This window comes from Oncorhynchus tshawytscha, linkage group LG05 (genome assembly GCF_018296145.1).
Source record: "Oncorhynchus tshawytscha isolate Ot180627B linkage group LG05, Otsh_v2.0, whole genome shotgun sequence".
NCBI lineage: Eukaryota > Metazoa > Chordata > Actinopteri > Salmoniformes > Salmonidae > Oncorhynchus > Oncorhynchus tshawytscha.
Genome location: NC_056433.1, coordinates 18136679 through 18155854, shown reverse-complemented (window position 1 = coordinate 18155854; position 19176 = coordinate 18136679). Strand labels below are relative to the sequence as shown.

The window sequence follows — 19176 nt, the reverse complement described above, 5'->3', positions numbered from 1 at the left end:
TGAACAGTTGATATTGAGATGTTTCTGTTACTTGAACTCTGAGAAGCATTTATTAGGGCTGCAATTTGTCGTGCAGTTAACTCTAATGAACTTATCCTCTGCAGCAGAGGTAACTCTGGGTCTTCCTTTCCTGTGGCGGTCCTCATGAGAGCCTTCATCAAAGCGCTTGATGGTTTTTGTGACTGCACTTGAAGAAACTTTCAAAGTTTTTGAAATGTTCCGTATTGACTGACCTTCAAGTCTTAAAGTAATGGACTGTCGTTTCTCTTTGCTCAAGCTGTTCTTGATGATGGACTTGGTATTTTACCAAATAGGGCTATCTTCTGTATACCACCCCTAGCTTGTCACAACACAACTTATGGGCTCAAACACATTAAGAAGGAAAGAACTTCCACAAATTAACTTTGAACAAGGCACACCTGTTAATTGAAATGCATTCCAGGTGACTACCTCATGAAGCTGGTTGAGAGAATGCCAAGAGTGTGCAAAGCTGTAATCAAGGCAAAGGCTGGCTACTTTGAAGAATCTCAAATATAAAATATATTTTGATTTGTTTAACACTTTTTTGGTTACTAAATGATTCCATATGCGTTATTTCATAGTTTTGATGTCTTCACTATTATTCTACAATGTAGAAAATAATCAAAATAAAGAAAAACCCTGGAATGAGTAGGTGTGTCCAAACTTTTGACTGGTACTGTATGTTCAAACAAGATATATTTTTGTGTTATTTTCTACTCTTTGCAATGAAAAAGGAACAATATGCACAGATGTGCAATGTTATTGTCATTGTGTATTTGCTTTTGCCTGATGAATGTGGGGACTTTGCAGATATAAAACAGTAGAAATATGCTACTTCAGGTGACAGGCGGTGGTCCTCTCTGTGTCTATAACTGCAGCTTGATACTATTGCATTCCACCAAATTGGCTTAACTGCAAAACAGAAAACATTGTCATCCCCATTTAAGTCTTGTGATATTGTTCTATAGCTGTCAGGGTCCATGTAATTCCATTTAGATTAATACACTTTTGAATATTAATTTTACTTCTGTAATAGATTTACTTTCATGCTCTCAAATGCTTGTCAACAGTATGTTGGTGAAGGCCATTCCATTACGATAGCGTTGATTTTCCATCACAAAACCCACCTAATATAATTACACACTTGAACCTCCTGATTTTATAATGTGGCATTATTTTGAAACATTTGTCATTACTGCCCATGTTTATTGTTGTTACTGTCTATTCTAATGGGTCTACAGGCGGCATAACAGGGATGAGGGTTTTTGTGTTATTTTGATGGGATATGTACCTTGGCAAGGAGGAAACCGCTACTCTGCTAATTATGGGATTGTTAGGGAAGGGAGAACTAAATGCTAGGAGAGGGGTAGATTTTCAGTGGGTTTTGGTGGAGGAGATTTTCGGGAAATATGTAAATAGTCCTGAACCTGTACATACTGTATTTATACAGACATACAGGTAACTACAAAAATAATGGAAACACTTGAGTAAATGAGGCATACAAATTGTATTGAAAGCAGGTGCTTCCACACAGGTGTGGTTCCTGAGTTAATTAAGCAATTAACATCCCATAATGCTCAGGGTCATGTATAAAATTGCTTTGTGGGACTATATTTTGGTTACCATGTCTATACCCCTGTAGGATAACAGTGCTCCCATCCACAGGGCATGGGTGATCACTGAATGGTTTGATGAGCATGAAACGTCTTAGTCACCACATCTCAACCCAATTGTAGACGTAGAAAGAGGAGGAAGGGAAGCGCTACTAAGGTACACAATAGTACATTTTGGTAGATAGAAGGTGCTCTTTGGTAAAAGGGGTAAATTGGTCATCAAAAAGAAAGGAGGACCAAGGCACTCTTCATATAATTGATTAAAATGCCTTTATTAGTATGGCATGTTCAATAGAAACAAAGTTTTTAAAAACCGACGCGTTTCGGCTGCATGGCCTTCGTCAGGGAGTACAAAAAAAAGGAATAGAATGTCTCTTTTGAACAGCTTTTCAATTAGCCAATTGAACACTTATGGGAGATTGTGGAGTGACGTCTGAGACAGCGTTTTCCACCACCATCATCAACAAACCACCAAATGATTTAATTTCTTGTGGAAGAATGGCATCACATCACTCCAATAGAGTTCCAGACACTTGTAGAATCTATGCCAAGGATCATTGTAGCTGTTCTGTCTCGTGTTGGCCCAACGCCCTATTAAGACACTTTATTTTGGTGTTTCCTTTATTTTGGCAGTTACCTGTATCTGTCCTCAATTTAGTGTGTGTATGATCAAGTTTTCCTCAGATCAGGAGGTTGGTTGTAGGAAGAGGATGCAGCTATCAATATTTACTCACTGTTACTCAGTCCCACAGATAACAAGGAGAGACATGCAAACAAGTCTTTAGTTCCTTTGACGTGTTTTGCACATGTGAGGGTGGGCTCTGTCCAACTATCTTTGTAGGAGTCTTTCTCTCTCTCTCTGTAAGATAGACACATTCCCAGACGTGTCCTGAACATGTGCAAGTCAATATTATGGCCTAGAGCAGGGATCATCAACTAGATTCAGCCGCGGGCCGGTTGTTTCTTGAGTGGATGGTCGGGGGGCCAGAACACACTTACAAATCATTTGTAGACTGTAAATTGACCGCAAGAAGCCCAAATGTACATAATATTTTACAAAAAAAGTATAATTTCAAACCTTGCTTACATTTGTATATGATCACGTATATGATCTCTCTATTATGCGTGGAAATACTTGGGGACAGATTTCCCAAATTAAAATCACTTATAGCTGATTTCCTGGTGTTTTTACCATTTTTTATGTCCAACAATGAAAATGTTGCTCAGAAGACTTTGGGGTCCAAATAAAACCACCTGTGGTCTGCCAGCAGCGGAACCCTGGTCTAGAATCTAGACACATGACTCCTCAGCCTGCAAGTGGGAGGAGCTACAACCCATGACAGTGTTGCCACTAGTTGAATTCAGTTTGATTAGGTGAGTGTGATGCTCAATACACTATACCACTATTGCCTAATCATGCTGTATCTTGCCAATGAATTAAACTAAACTATGAGTAATGGAATCCCTACCCTTTTGTGACAGCGCAGAGATTTGTCTCTGGATACTGAGATTATGAAAGCACTTATGACAATCAAGTAGCAGCTTTTGGTCAGGGATTGCATGCAACAAGCAACAATCAGAATTCATTGTTTTGCCATCTCATTAAATAACACATTTTCACCGTTTTTTTTCAATAAAGAGTTTTACGCAAGATCTCAAATGTGTCTCTTCTGTCTCAAATGTTGTGATGATGTGTAATAAACTTGAATTGAGTTACTTAGATAATAATTTGAGTTACAAGACAATGAGTCCATCATTAATCTCAATGCCTGCATTCAGAGGTGATCAGACTGTCAGAAACATTTCGTCGGTAGTGTGACAGCCAGGCCAAAATCATATTTTACGTAAACCATCACCTTTGAAACATTTCCAACATTGCTCAAATGCTACTTCACCTAACAGTTCCTATGAATGTGAGTAGTGGCGCCCAAGTCAATGACATTTCAGCAAAAATGTATGTGTTTCTAATCATGTAGGCTATGGTATTTTGAAATGTGGTATTTGTCCTTGCCAGTTGATCCTTGCCAGATGTGCTCTGTAGTGTTCACATATGTAAAGGTGACTTGGTTGGTTAAACTATTCAAGAGATATACAACATATATACAACACCTTCATGGCTCCCATATAACTCAAACCCAAGTCAGACTCACTCAAACTTAACCTATACATAAACTAACAAATACAGATGTTATTTTTATTGCATTTATGAAGGTAAAACCTGCTATATATGTTTTTCTACAAAGTAAAAAGACTAAAAACCTGTATGACTCTAGTGTTACCTTACTACAATAACCAGTCCTCTTTGGTCATAGGCCTACAGTGCCTCCAGAAGTGTCACTCACACTCACTAATACTAGAACAAACACTGAACTATAGGCTGCTCACACCAAAGAGGCTGGGAGACTAAGGACACAGCTGGCACTTAAACCAACTAGCAAAAACCTAAAACGGACCCTTAACCCTAACCTTAACCAAACCCATAACCCTGACCCTAACCCAAACCTTAACCTAATGTTTTATAAATTAAATATCGGTTTTGTCGTCAGGCGCCTGCGTGTCCTTTTCCAGAGGCATCATACGGTTTCCATCCTCTCTGCCTGCCTGTCTACCTACAATGTAGGTTACTGTACTGAATAGACTCCAAGGATCTGCTACCACCTGCTGGTAAGTGTGTCCCCAGCGAAATAATGAATGTGGAACCCAGACTGGTGGAACCAGATGCTTGATGTTCTCCGGGCCACACGGGTTCGCTGTGGAATTTCCAGCTACCATGATAGAACTTTCTCGCTCTCCGTTAAAATTGTTGGACGAACCTCACCGTTCCCAGGGTTGATTATGCCAAAAATGGGGGCACGCGTTGCACGGTTGTTTAGGAATTTTAACTTAGAAAACCGGGTACATCGTGAAATCGGGAAGGCAAAACCTGAAGCGGCACCTCGACATCAGACCCACATTGATCCTGTTCAGAGTACACAGAGTGAGTACATACATAGGACTTTATGTCATTGCAATGACGTACTGTTGACTAGCTCCAGACAGTACTTAGCTAACTCAAATCGGAGGCTCATCAAAGTCAGGTACGCCTGCCAGGCTAGCAAGTAACGTTAGGTAGCTAGTAAAACTTACTCTGTACTGGGTGGTGTTTCGTACAGCTTAGTTAACTAATTTGAAACCAAGGTTTAAGTGTGGGTGAATGTGTGGTGACTATCAGTTTTCCAATTATGTTGCAAGCACATAGATAGCTAGCTATGTAACGTTACCAGCAAAGATTCCTAGTGTGTCAGTATGCAAATTACCCATCCATCACTAGGGTTCACCCTCTACCTCCATGCTCGGGCTGATTCTGTTTCCTTCAGTTACTGAGATCTCTGATGCCATCCACAAGAGAAACGACCCTCTACTGGGGTTCCTGAAGTCGGTTTATGTGGAATCAAAGGATCCTACAGAGGTGAGCCTAAATAATGACTATTCAATTTACATTTCAGTGATGGATTATTTGATAGCTAGGCCTTTATCTATGTGCTTGATTATAACCCTACTCTGTTTGATCCTAACAGGCTCCAAAGGAGGTGACTGAGGCGAAAGAGGAGCGCAGGCCTCTAATTTCCAGCCTACCTGGGGACCCCTATGGTATTGTTGAGATCATTGATGTCCCTAAAGGCAAACTGTCTATTATTGAGGCCCTCCAAGCTCTCAACAATCATAAGAATGCTCCCCAAACATGGACATTGGACAAGGTCGCCCTGGAGTACTCTCTTGACTTGAAAGATACTAAAGCACTTCTGAAGCATTTCATCCCCTTCGAGGTTAAGATCATACCACCAAAGACGGAGGATGCAAAGAAGATCAAAGATATCTAGGACGAAGATGCATTATTCCTGGTCTTTAAATACAACAGCCATCAGCCAAGTGTATTAATTATTTATGTTTGTTGTCCTCGTCCAGATGAAACTGCAATATTTGGAGTTCTACATACTGTAATGAAATGAGGGAGAAGCATGAGGTTTTGAGGCATGATTTGATTGCATGTTGACGTTTATTGTCATGAATCTTGTCCTAGAGGCAGAAATGAGTGATTTCCGCTAGATGTCAAAATTGGCTATATATTAATTAAGACAATTGGATATTTGGTTAGAGTTAGGCAGTAGGATTAGCAGTTGTGGTTAAAGGGATACTTGGGGATTTTGGCAATGAGGCATAAAATGGTATCCACAAGTTCATCTGCCTCTGCAGAAGTAAATAAAGGGACACTGCCAAAATCTCAAAGTATCCCTTTAAGGTTAGGTTTAAATCAGATTTTCTGGCTGTGCCAGCTAGTGACCACTCTGCAGAGCTGCCTCCAGGGCAAGATTCATGACAATAAATGATAACCTGCCATTTGAACCCAGTACCCTTGGGTCCAGAGCTAGACATGTTACCACTGCTCCAAAAATATGGCGTCCTTGTGGAGGTGGTAATCAGTGTTATAAACACCAAGGTCGTAACAATAAAAACATATAATTTGTGACAGAATATTTCAATCTCAATACACATTTACTAATCACATTAAAGATGAACTCTGCAGTAGGGGGAAACGGCACCACTGGCCACCCCACCATCGTTGTTATCGTTTTTGCCAAACTGCGGAGCATCAGCATAGTAAAAAAATAAATCTACATATTGTGCTCCACTATTGCGTGTGCAATGATGTCCGAGGGGAGAAAACGGTGTTTGTTGTTTGCAGTAACTTCTTTGTTGTAATATCGCAAATGGACGTGGCTGTTTCCCCATTAAGGATTCCTGCTTTATAGTTATGACTGATAGCTATGATATTTGGCCTGCAAATTAATGAATGATTATTGACACATTACTTTTATTTAAGGGCTTCATCCCTGTATGTTGAGTCATAAGGCTACATGTTCACATACAACTGACCCTGTGGTAAATGGATCCCAGTTACAAAACTGGTTCTAGATGCTAGTAAGTTGTCACTTACCAGTTGTGCATCTCTCTGCAAGTATCAAGCTACTCTACTCTTTAATTTGACATTTATATAAACAAATGTTCTGTATGTTTGTCAATCCTGTTCCAAGAGTGGAAATCATTCAATATATTTAACTTTTTGTCTTCCATGTGTGCCCCTAATATGTGATGATATGTAATCCTCCAGTGTGTATCAAGTGAGGCCTGCAGTTTGCAATGACCAGTGAATGTATCTCTGTGTTCAGTGTGGGGATATCCTGTCAAGAACTTCTATAGTTTATATATAAATGCATTGCTGGGACATTTCATGAAAGAGTGAATAATCAGGATGCCATTATTTACTTGTCACTATTGTTGATGAAGATGTGAATTAAAGGGATGTTTGAGAGACATTCAAAATGTAATTAATGTGTAAATAGATTGATTTATTATGGAAGGGGGTGCCCATGTAATAAAAAAGTATTGTATTGTAGGGTTCATACTTGGACAGTGTCATGTTCTGTGGCCTACTCCACATTGTGATTAAGTTGTAAACTCTTATTCATGAGATATGAGTAGTGGGTTCTTTGTTGATTCAGTAGCAATTTTGTGAGGTTACTTTGGTTTGATGGTCTCAGTTTTCACAGCTTGCTGCAAACGCACAATTTTTGCAAAATAAATGACAATGTTTTTAAAAGTTATTTTAATGTAGGCCTTTTTATGGCAAGGAAATTCCAGAATGTTCCTCAGCAGTTATCAGTCTTCCTGTTCCAATGTGTGTTCCCATTTTACAACCGGATGTAACTAGAAGGGATGTATGCGATCTATTACGTGCACAGTATTTATAATATGTCTTTCCAAAGCTTGAATGTGTGAATGACTTGCTTGGATTGAGTTATTCACACTTAACAGCTTCTTGGATACTGCTGAGTTCTCTCATCGCTCCTCTCACCATTACTAAGTGTAGTTTCTGAGATGGTGGAAGAGAATAGAGCACTGCTGATACGGAGGCACTGACCTTGCTATTATCTATTTAGCGCTGACTTAAAATAATATAGTGTAACTTGCACAGCGTTTCCCAAATTAGGGGTCGAGACATCATGTGGGGTTGCCTGATTTGAAAATGGGGTAGTGAGATGTGTAATAAGCAGTTGTAAACAGCTGTAAGTAGCTATTATTAGTGGAACATCTAATGACCAAGCATACACTGATTGGAATCTTGTTGTAACATTTTATTTTTCTGAGTGTTTGATGATGATTGTATACAATGTAACAATACAACGACTATCACACGTGCCCTGTAGGCCTAGTCATGCAACCAGACATTTACTCCTCTTTATGGCCATTATCCATTTCAATTGGAGCTCGAGATAATGGGCGTGTCCTAACGGAGGACCGTACCCAATCCTGTCCATACTACTGGATGATGGGACTGTCAGTTAACCGGGATACCGACAGAGGTTTTAGTGACGCAATATCAGAGCCTACGGTGGACCCCGACAGTGACAATCAAAATGATCGTTCTCAGGATAACATAAAGATTAGGGTAGAGCTATAGGAAAGAATATCAAATGACAGCCCGTTTTGAGTCATGATTCTGTCTGGTAGGCCATTAGGCCAATCCAGCCGTTTTTTATTTTGCTGCGAAATCAATTCCTTGCTAAACAAAGCTATAACGATATGCGGAGGAGCTACATTTTACTTCACTGCTTTTGTTGAATTGTGTAGGTGGCATTCGCCGTTTGTCGCTCTGTAAACAATATTATTTGATTAGACTTGTAATTAGCGTGCAATGAGAGATGAATTACACCTCGAATATGTAGTTGTGACGTGACTTCGAGGAATTACAAAAAGCATCTGGACAGCGAGATGGATCAACAGAAAGACTATATGAAACAAGCAGCGTGAAAGGGTCTGTCTTAACTGAAACCCAATAACGATATTGGTCAACCTGAGACTTTGGAAGGAAAAAGGTAATTTAACTTTTTCTAGACCGAGGATAATATAATCGGAATAAATACTTACTGAAAAGTGGTTTCAGTTAATACAATGCAAACATTTTAAAACAATTATGTTTTATTAAATTAATATTAGGCTATCATCAAACAAGCATAATAATAATAATACTGTTATCAAAAATAACCAAGTAGGCTTATAATTTTAATTTGTATGGGTTTGTTTCAGTGTCTGTATATCGCAGAATGTATAGGCTATGAAACTCTATAGCCTCACAATCAATAATTTCCTGTGATGAGATACTATTTTAATAGGCCGGCAGATAATGGCTGACTGTAGGCTATTGCAGAAAATGCATCAAAAGGAACGTTTATACATTTTAATCACGTCGTTTAATCACTAATTTCTACACCTCTTACCATGTTAATGTGGACTACTATTATTTGTAACTTTACAACTGTATGAAATACTATGAATTTATGATGTTTTATTTCCCTATTTGATAACTGAACAACATTATCCAGCTCAGAAACATATGTGTAATTCAAATTCCTATTTAGACACTCCAAAAGATAAACGCAATTTCCATTAACTGTATGGTTAGCAGCATAACTTTTGCGTCTCTTAGAATCATCTAAGGCTTTAAGGACCATATGATACATCAACATGATCATTTGCAGTGGTTAATGAAAGGCTCAACATTGTTTTGAAAGAGATCCAAAGCATTCAGATAGGTAGGCCTAGTGGCTGGCAGCAGGTCCCTGTTGCTAGGTTCCACAACTACTCAACATGCAGTGTTATCATTGACTTGCAAGGTACCAGGCAGTTCCTTCTTACCAGTTACTATGGTTTCTGTGGATATGTACAGTACCAGTCAAAGGTTTGGACACACCATTCCAGGATTTTTCTTTATTTTTTACTATTTTCTACACTGTAGAATAATAGTGAAGACATCAAAACTATGAAATAACACATATGGAATCATATAGTAACCAAAAAAGTGTTAAACAAATCAAAATATATTTTATATTTGAGATTCTTCAAATAGCCACCCTTTGCCTCGATGACAGCTTTGCACACTCTTGGCATTCCCTCAACCAGCTTCATGAGGTAATAACCTGGAATGCATTTCAATTAACAGGTGTGCCTTGTTAAAAGTTCATTTGTGGAATTTCTTTCCTTAATGCTTTTGAGCCAATCAGTTGTGTTGTGACATGGTAGGGGTGGTAAACAAAAGATGGTCTTTTGCCAAATAGGGCTAAGTCCATATTATGGCAAGAACTGCTCAAATAAGCAGAGAGAAATAACAGTAATAACAGAGGAGACTGCGTGAATCAGGCCTTCATGGTCAAATTGCTGCAAAGAAACCACTACTAAAGGACACCAATAAGAAGAAGAGACTTGCTTTGGCCAAGAAACACGAGCAATGGACATTAGACCAGGGGAATTATGTCCTTTGGTCTGATGAGTCCAAATTTGACATTATTGGTTTCAACCGCCATATCTTTGTGAGACACAGAGTAGGTGAACGGATGGTCTCCGCGTAAAGCATGGAGGAGGAGGTGTGAGGTGTGATGGTGCTTCGCTGGTGACAAGGCACACTTAACCAGCATGGCTACCACAGCATTCTGCAGTGATACGCCATCCGATCTGGTTTGCGCTTAGTGGGACTATCATTTGTTTTTCAACAGGACAATGACCCAAAATACACCTCCAGACTGTGTAAGCACTATTTGACCAAGAAGGAGAGTGATGGAGTGCTGCATCAGATGACCTGGCCTCCACAATCACCTGACCTCAACCCAATTGAGATAGTTTGAGATGAGTTGGACTGCAGAGTGAAGGAAAAGCAGTTAACAAGTGCTCAGCATATGTGGGAACTCCTTCAAGACTGTTGGAACGTATTCCTCATGAAGCTGGCTGAGAAAAAGCCACAAGTGTGCAAAGCTGTCATCAAGGCAAAGGGTGGCTACTTTGAAGAAAATCTATTTTGATTTGTTTAACACTTTTTTGGTTACTACATGATTCCATATGTTTTATTTCATAGTTTTGACAGTTGCATCAGCTGCATCCTGAAACAGTCTTATTCTACAATGTAGAAAATAGTAAAAATAAAGAAAAACCCTTGAATGAGTAGGTGTGTCCAAACTTTTGAATGGTACTGTACATGTACTCTAATCTTTTTCTAGCTCTTCCATCACATGCTTTAAATGACTATATTCTGCTGAATATCTGAAAATGGAAGAATACTGGCCTAACCACCAATTCATGTTTATTCTATTTGAAAGTGGTAAGTTAAAAGGTTGCTTTTATGAGTCAGCCGTGTGTGCATAGCTGCCAAATGGCTTTTGGGTCATTCTGTATGAAAAGGGGACAGATACTGTAGGCCATGATTTTCCTTGACATTTAGCTCAAATAATAGTTTTTTGGATTACTGAAAACCTCTGTAATGACGGAATGGCCCATATCCTCCATTTCCCTCGCTACTTGTATAATTTGTATCAGGAATTATGTAGAAACAACATTGTTTTCACATCACTTCAATGAAATAACGTGGAATAGATGTTGAATTGATGCTTGTGCCCAGTGGGAATTAGAATATAAGACTGCTGCAGAATTGGTGCGACTGTATCTATCAACAATGCCTGCCATAATATCCTCATGAGGAGAGCAGAGCATGATGATCAATCAGTGTCAGTGATAGGAGGCAGACCTTGATTTCAGTCTGAGGTTTGTTTGCACACATCCTTTCTGTCTTAATCACAATATAGCACACAACCCACCAGTCATTGTATTATCACCTAATAATACATATGTTCCTGTTCTATTCTGGCTAGCCAGTTTATCTCATTAATTAACCATTTTACTCTCTCCCTTGGTGTGGTGAGGTGACTGACAATTCTATTGATGCATAATGGTAAATAGATAGAATTTGCCTCAAGGTTTCAGTCTAGCAACAGCCATCACACAATAATATCCTCCGTGCAGTGTACAAATTAATGTTAATGTAGAAAAAAAGCAGGCCAATTTACATTTTACTGCAAGTTATTTAATAGGCCTTGAATCCGCTTTATCACTTTGAATGTATCACTTTGTGTGTTCAACCCACATGGAATGACTAAAAATAGAAATGAGAGAGAGAGCACATTTGAAAGTGCTGCAGGAATGTTAGAAAATCACACTTAATAGAGGCTTTATGCCTCGATCACACGTACAGCGTTATTGCGCAAAATGGTACACAGCATCATCTGGATGTGTGCAACAAAAGTTCAACATTCACATTCTGCTACCATTTACTGTCAAGCCGTCTACGCATACAGTTTGATGCATGCCTTCAATAAATCCAACGTATACACCACACAGAACGCACTGCAACTGCCTCTGTAATGCAATGCTGCAAGGCAAACACAATGTTCCATTGGAAATGAATGTACTTTTGGTGTACCAAAATGCAATGACACTGTTGGTGTGATCAAGGTGTTACTCCTCGACAAGTGCCTGACCCTAACCTTAAATGAAGACCAAAAAGCACATTTTTGTTTTCATACATTTTTACAATATGGCCAATTTAGACTTTGCACTCAGTTCTGCCTCCAGGACAAGACTCATGACAATAAACGTCAATGTGAAATATGTCATATTTTTTTAAAGATCTCCCAAACCTGTGTTAAACACCGAAAATAAGGTCTGAGGTTATCCCAAAACCCCATTCTTTGACAATTAATTCCCCCCATATGAATGGCTGAATGAACCAGAGGTTTCATTTCCATTTTTTAGTACTACAAGCTGGCGAGCTCTATGGATGGAACTGCTTATAGTTTGGCAGTTACAACATTTTCTGTTTGAGGTTTGCCGTGGAGCCATTCTAAATGATACCAGCCTGTCTAAAATAACAGTATCCAATGTTTATATAAGCGATAAGCCTTTTTTATTGCAGTCTTGAGTTGTCCCCATAAAAACATTGACTTGGTCAGTGACATGGTTTGAGAAATTGCTCCCTGGCATGGTTTAATTAATGCATGAAATTGCTATGATATTTTGGAGATGGAGAGCAGTGGTAAGTTAGTTGTTTGGCCTGCTTATAATAGTATAGTAACCGGGCTTACATCTAAATAGCTAAACTCCAAGGACTGAAGTCCTTTTAGCCCTTACAATACAAGTTCTGGATATAAACCATATGCCAGACAAAGTACCAACAAGTAGTCTTAGCCTTATCTAAATAAAGTACGGGAGAGTGGGGTCAGTTGAACCAAGGTATGATGTGCCACCCATGTTTCTAGGAAAGTATACCAAATATTTAGGAAGAGGTCATCATTTCATGGAGTCTGAAGGAATAAACCACATGGAAAAAGTGGTAAGCAAGTTTGGTCCAGAAAACAGATTTTTACCAAGTCAAATGAATTTGTTGTGTTAGAGGTTTCATGATGCTTTTATCTAAACCAATGTAGATCATTTAAATATTGTTCTATACATAATTTGGAGTCTATATAAGCTACAATATGAGGTCCTAAACCTAGCATGAAAGTCCACCCTTGTAGCTGTGTGAGCGAATATAGTCAAAATGTTTTCCTTTGGACAGTTAAGCCAATGGCCATGGAGTAAGTTGAGGATATGGCAAGTTGACCAAATGTAAGTGTTTTCTTCCCAGGTGTAATGCAAGGCATTAATCGCAGGAATACGACGTCAAATCAAATTTTATTTGTCACATGCGCCGAATACAACAGGTGTACCTTATAGTGAAATGCTTACTTGCAAGCCCTTAAACAACAATGAAGTTTGAAGAAAATACCTAAAAAAAGGTAGGGGAATAATAACAAATTACTAAAGAGCAGCAGTTAAATAACAATAGCGGGGCTATATACAGGGGGTACCGGTACAGAGTCAATGTGCGGGGGAGTGTTATGGCTTGGGGGTAGAAGCTGTTTAGAAGCCTCTTGGACCTAGACCTGGCGACCCGGAACCACTTGCCGTGCAGTAGCAGAGAGAAGAGTCTATGAATAGGGTGGCTGGAGTCTTTGACAATTTTCAGGGCCTTCCTCTGACACCGCCTGGGGTAGAGGTCCTGGATGGCAGGAAGCTTGGCCCCGGTGATGTAATGGGCCATACGCAATACCCTCTGCAGGAAGCTCTCGATGGTGCAGCTGTAAAACCTTTGGAGGATCTGAGGACCCATGCCAAATCTTTTCAGTCTCCTGAGGGGGAATAGGTTTTGTTGTGCCCTCTTCACGACTGTCTTGATGTGCTTGGACCATGCTAGTTTGTTGGTGATGTGGACGGAATGTGTTCCAAGGAACTTGAAGCTCTCAACCTGATCCACTACAGTCCCGTCGATGAGAATGGGGGCGTGCTTGGTCCTCCCTTTCCTGTAGTCCACAATCATCTACTTTGTCATGATCACTTTGAGGGAGAGGTTGTTGTCCTTGCACCACGCGGTCAGTCTCTCATTGTTGTTGGTGATCAGAAAGGCCAGCATCTCGGAGTCGCCTCTTCACTGTTGACGTTGAGGCAGGTACTATTTAATGAAGCTGCCAGTTAAGGGCACGTGAGGCATCTGTTTCTCAAACTAGACACTAATGTACTTGTCCTCTTGCTCAGTTGTGCACCGGGGCCTCCCACTCCTCTCCTATTCTGGTTAGAGACAGTTTGCGCTGTTCTGTGAAGGGAGTAATACAATGTTGTACGAGATCTTCAGTTTCTTTGCAATTAATCGCATGGAATAGCCTTCATTTCCCAGAACAAGAATGGACTGATGAGTTTCAGAAGAAAGTACTTTGTTTCTGGCCATTTTGAGCCTGTAATCGAACCCACAAATGCTGATGCTCCAGATACTCAACTGGTCTAAAGACCAGTTTTATTGCTTCTTTAATCAAGACAACAGTTTTCAGCCGTGCTAACATAATTACAAAAGTGTTTTCTAATGATCAATTAGCCTTTTAAAATGATAAACTTGGATTAGCTAACACAACGTGCCATTGGAACACAGGAGTGATGGTTGCTAATAATGAGCCTCTATACACCTATGTAGATATTCCATTTTAAAAAAATATGCAGTTTCCAGCTACAATAGTCATTTACAACATTAACAATGTCTATACTGTACAGTGTCTTGCGAAAGTATTCGGCCCCCTTGAACTTTGCGACCTTTTGCCACATTTCAGGCTTCAAACATAAAGATATAAAACTGTATTTTTTGTGAAGAATCAACAACAAGTGGGACACAATCATGAAGTGGAACGACATTTATTGGATATTTCAAACTTTTTTAACAAATCAAAAACTGAAAAATTGGGCGTGCAAAATTATTCAGACCCTTTACTTTCAGTGCAGCAAACTCTCTCCAGAAGTTCAGTGAGGATCTCTGAATGATCCAATGTTGACCTAAATGACTAATGATGATAAATCCAATCCACCTGTGTGTAATCAAGTCTCCGTATAAATGCACCTGCACTGTGATAGTCTCAGAGGTCCGTTAAAAGCGCAGAGAGCATCATGAAGAACAAGGAACACACCAGGCAGGTCCGAGATACTGTTGTGAAGAAGTTTAAAGCCGGATTTGGATACAAAAAGATTTCCCAAGCTTTAAACATCCCAAGGAGCACTGTGCAAGCGATAATATTGAAATGGAAGGAGTATCAGACCACTGCAAATCTACCAAGACCTGGCCGTCCCTCTAAACTTTCAGCTCATACAAGGAGAAGACTGATCAGAGATGCAGCCAAGAGGCCCATGATCACTCTGGATGAACTGCAGAGATCTACAGCTGAGGTGGGAGACTCTGTCCATAGGACAACAATCAGTCGTATATTGCACAAATCTGGCCTTTATGGAAGAGTGGCAAGAAGAAAGCCATTTCTTAAAGATATCCATAAAAAGTGTAGTTTAAAGTTTGCCACAAGCCACCTGGGGGAGACACCAAACATGTGGAAGAAGGTGCTCTGGTCAGATGAAACCAAAATTGAACTTTTTGGCAACAATGCAAAACGTTATGTTTGGCGTAAAAGCAACACAGTTCATCACCCTGAACACACCATCCCCACTGTCAAACATGGTGGTGGCAGCATCATGGTTTGGGCCTGCTTTTCTTCAGCAGGGACAGGGAAGATGGTTCAAATTGATGGGAAGATGGATGGAGCCAAATACAGGACCATTCTGGAAGAAAACCTGATGGAGTCTGCAAAAGACCTGAGACTGGGACGGGGATTTGTCTTCCAACAAGACAATGATCCAAAACATAAAGCAAAATCTACAATGGAATGGTTCAAAAATAAACATATCCAGGTGTTAGAATGGCCAAGTCAAAGTCCAGACCTGAATCCAATCGAGAATCTGTGGAAAGAACTGAAAACTGCTGTTCACAAATGCTCTCCATCCAACCTAACTGAGCTCGAGCTGTTTTGCAAGGAGGAATGGGAAAAAATGTCAGTCTCTCGATGTGCAAAACTGATAGAGACATACCCCAAGTGACTTACAGCTGTAATCGCAGCAAAAGGTGGCACTACAAAGTATTAACTTAAGGGGGCTGAATAATTTTGCACGCCCAATTTTTCAGTTTTTGATTTGTTAAAAAAGTTTGAAATATCCAATAAATGTCGTTCCACTTCATGATTGTGTCCCACTTGTTGTTGATTCTTCACAAAAAAATAGTTTTATATCTTTATGTTTGAAGCCTGAAATGTGGCAAAAGGTCGCAAAGTTCAAGGGGGCCGAATACTTTCGCAAGGCACTGTATTTCTGATCAATTTGATGTTATTTTACATTTTATTTTATTTCCAAAACAAGGACATTTCTCAGTGACCCCAAGCTTTTGAATGGTAGTGTATGCAGATATCTTTGTTAGAAATAATAATGCATTTCCCTTGACGGAGTGATGCTGAATATAAAACACTCAATTTACCCCACTCTCCCCCATGTAGGCTAGGCATTCTAACATCTGTAAAACACACTTCTTCTGGGAAAATAAATTACCTGTGGCATTAAAGGGATACATAAATACGCAAAAAATCTCATTAAATCTTTAAATTCATTCCGTACACCAGTTCCACCAGCTGAGTTGAAGTGGAGTTACCTCCAAATGGAAACCTAAAAATGAGAGACAACAACTGTTATGTTAGTGTTGGGAAGGCCATGTTGTTTGTAGGGAAGTGCAGTATTTACTGAGGATGAAGAGGAGTGTGGCAAGTACAGGGAAGATCCTTGCCAGTCCCATATGAAGTTGGTAGCTTTTAGCAGTTTTAATGTCTTCTCTGTGCCCTGTGTGCAGTGTCAGGGTAGGATTTTGCTGACTGACTTTTCCCCACAAGGGCCTTCCCTCTTGTCCAACACTGAATGGATTAGAGGCTTTAGTGTCTCATTCACTGTAACACCGAGGGGACTTGGAGGGAAAGGATGTTATCTCTGTTGATCTCCTTTCAAAGTGCCTAATCATGGAGACAGTGAATTACGTGCAGATCAATGTGTATATGAACGTTTCAGTTTGACAAATGCATTGAAAGAAGTCATTTAATTTTATACATAATATTGTCTTTTGAGGAATGCAACATTTTAAAACAAAGAATACCCATTTTAAATGTATTATTATTATGGAAAAACAGACAAAGCTATTTGGACATTTATGTTTCTGTGTTGCCTCCATTTCCCTCTCCGTCTCCCCAGGATCTCTCCTCCATGCTAAGATGCTGGCTTCTTCAGGACTAAGAAATGCATCAGAGGTATCATGTTTGGCGAGAGAAGAGCTCCAGTAACGATGCCTAAACCCAAGCCTGCACCCCTTGGGGAAGAATGGTTTACTCCACTGTCGTTCCCCCTGTGGAGGCAGGGGAGTCCAACAACGCCAGCCTCTGCTGCCTCGTCATGAGGCTGCTGAACCTCTCTGACCACCTCCTCCAGGGCCAGCCTGACATGGAAGACATGTCCATGCAAAACAGCTCCAATGGCATCTCCTGGTCACCTCTGGACCTGGTCACAGTCACGCCAACTTCTGAGGCCCAGGATAGTGTGCAGGGCGTCAGCCTGCCCCTCCAGGTGTTCTTCTGCATGGCCATGGTCTCCATCCTGCTGGTGGCCTTCCTGGGGAACGTGGTGGTGGTTCTGATGGTCTACCAGCGCGCTGCCATGCGATCCGCCATCAACATCCTATTGGCCAGCCTGGCCTTCGCAGACATGATGCTGGCTGTCCTCAACATGCCCTTCGCCCTGGTTACTGTGGTGACCACACGCTGGATTTTCGGGGATGTTTTCTGCCGAGTGTCGGCAATGTTCTTCTGGCTCTTTGTCATAGAGGGCATGGCTATCCTGCTTATAATAAGCATAGATCGGTTCCTGATCATAGTCCAGAAACAGGACAAGTTGAGTCCCCACAGAGCCAAAGTGTTCATAGTCATCACTTGGACTCTCTCCTTCTGTTTCTCTTTCCCACTAGCCACAGGTCACCCTTCTCTCCAGATCCCCTCTAGAGCTCCACAGTGTGTTTTTGGCTACACCAGCGAGCCGGGGTACCTCGCCTACGTATTGCTCCTCATGATGGCCTTCTTCTTCATCCCCTTCATGGTCATGTTGTACACTTTCATGGGGATCCTCAACACCATCCGGCACAACGCTGTGCGCATCCACAGCCACCCGGACAGCATCTGCCTTAGTCAGGCCAGCAAGCTGGGCCTCATGAGCCTGCAGAGGCCCTTCCAGATGAACATAGACATGAGCTTCAAGACACGTGCCTTCACCACCATACTCATCCTCTTCTCGGTGTTCACCATGTGCTGGGCGCCCTTTACCGCCTACAGCCTGGTTTCCACCTTCAGCAGCCCCTTCTACCACAAGGACAACTTCTTTGAAGTCAGCACCTGGCTCCTTTGGTTGTGCTACCTCAAGTCGGCCCTCAACCCTCTCATTTACTACTGGCGGATCAAGAAGTTCCGCGATGCCTGCCTTGACCTGATGCCCAAGTACTTCAAGTTTCTCCCTCAGCTGCCCGGCCACACGAAGCGGCGTATCCGACCCAGCGCTGTGTACGTGTGTGGGGAGCATCGCTCTGTGGTCTGACTTGGAGGACACAGACTTCACTGCCATGTAGGTTTTGTTCGACCATTTATCCAATTTGCTCTCACTAGTCAAATTCATGAGGAGTTGTGATTGCTGTTTCGACAAGGACAGTATATTTTAGCTGTGTTGAATTTGTTTACAAAGCATGTAAATTAACTGCTTCTGTGGTTTTGATTATGGTGAAAGGCAGCCAGGCTATTACATTTTTTTCATTGATATTTCTGTTTGATTGTTTTGTGCCTATTAATTAGTCTATGCCAGTCAGAATGCTGCTACATCTGCTGAAAATTTGCTATTTCAGTGTACTGCACTTAGGTCTCTCTTGAATGTAATAAAACATTAACATTTCTTACCATGTTAATACAGTCTTTGGCATTTACTCCTGGTTTGGTTTACTTCTTTATAACACATGTTAGATTTTTGACTTACACTGTACTTCTGCAATTATACTATGGTTTACACACATCATAAAAAAGGCAAAGAAATTTAGAAAAAAGTTCCTTAGCAACCCACTAATTTTTTTGTTTTTTGTTGCTGCAGTCTATTTGTTTAGATTGACTCAACATGGCCTTGAATCCTATTTGTGTTTAATGTACCATGCACTCTA

At 40.6% G+C, this 19176-nt stretch overlaps 2 protein-coding genes across 2 annotated transcripts; both read left to right on the top strand.

Moving 5' to 3' along the window:
• Positions 1 to 4378: 4378 nt before the first annotated feature.
• LOC112250051 (NADH dehydrogenase [ubiquinone] 1 alpha subcomplex assembly factor 4) lies at positions 4379 to 7000 on the top strand. Its single transcript, XM_024419884.2, has 3 exons — positions 4379 to 4611; positions 4991 to 5082; positions 5192 to 7000. The coding sequence occupies exons 1-3, from the start codon at positions 4470 to 4472 to the stop codon at positions 5492 to 5494; spliced, it is 537 nt and encodes a 178-aa protein (XP_024275652.1). The 5' UTR covers positions 4379 to 4469; the 3' UTR covers positions 5495 to 7000.
• A 902-nt stretch (positions 7001 to 7902) lies between these two features.
• On the top strand, positions 7903 to 18930 carry LOC112250050 (probable G-protein coupled receptor 63). Its single transcript, XM_024419883.2, has 2 exons — positions 7903 to 8548; positions 17184 to 18930. The coding sequence occupies exon 2, from the start codon at positions 17310 to 17312 to the stop codon at positions 18567 to 18569; it is 1260 nt and encodes a 419-aa protein (XP_024275651.1). The 5' UTR covers positions 7903 to 8548; positions 17184 to 17309; the 3' UTR covers positions 18570 to 18930.
• Positions 18931 to 19176: the final 246 nt, after the last annotated feature.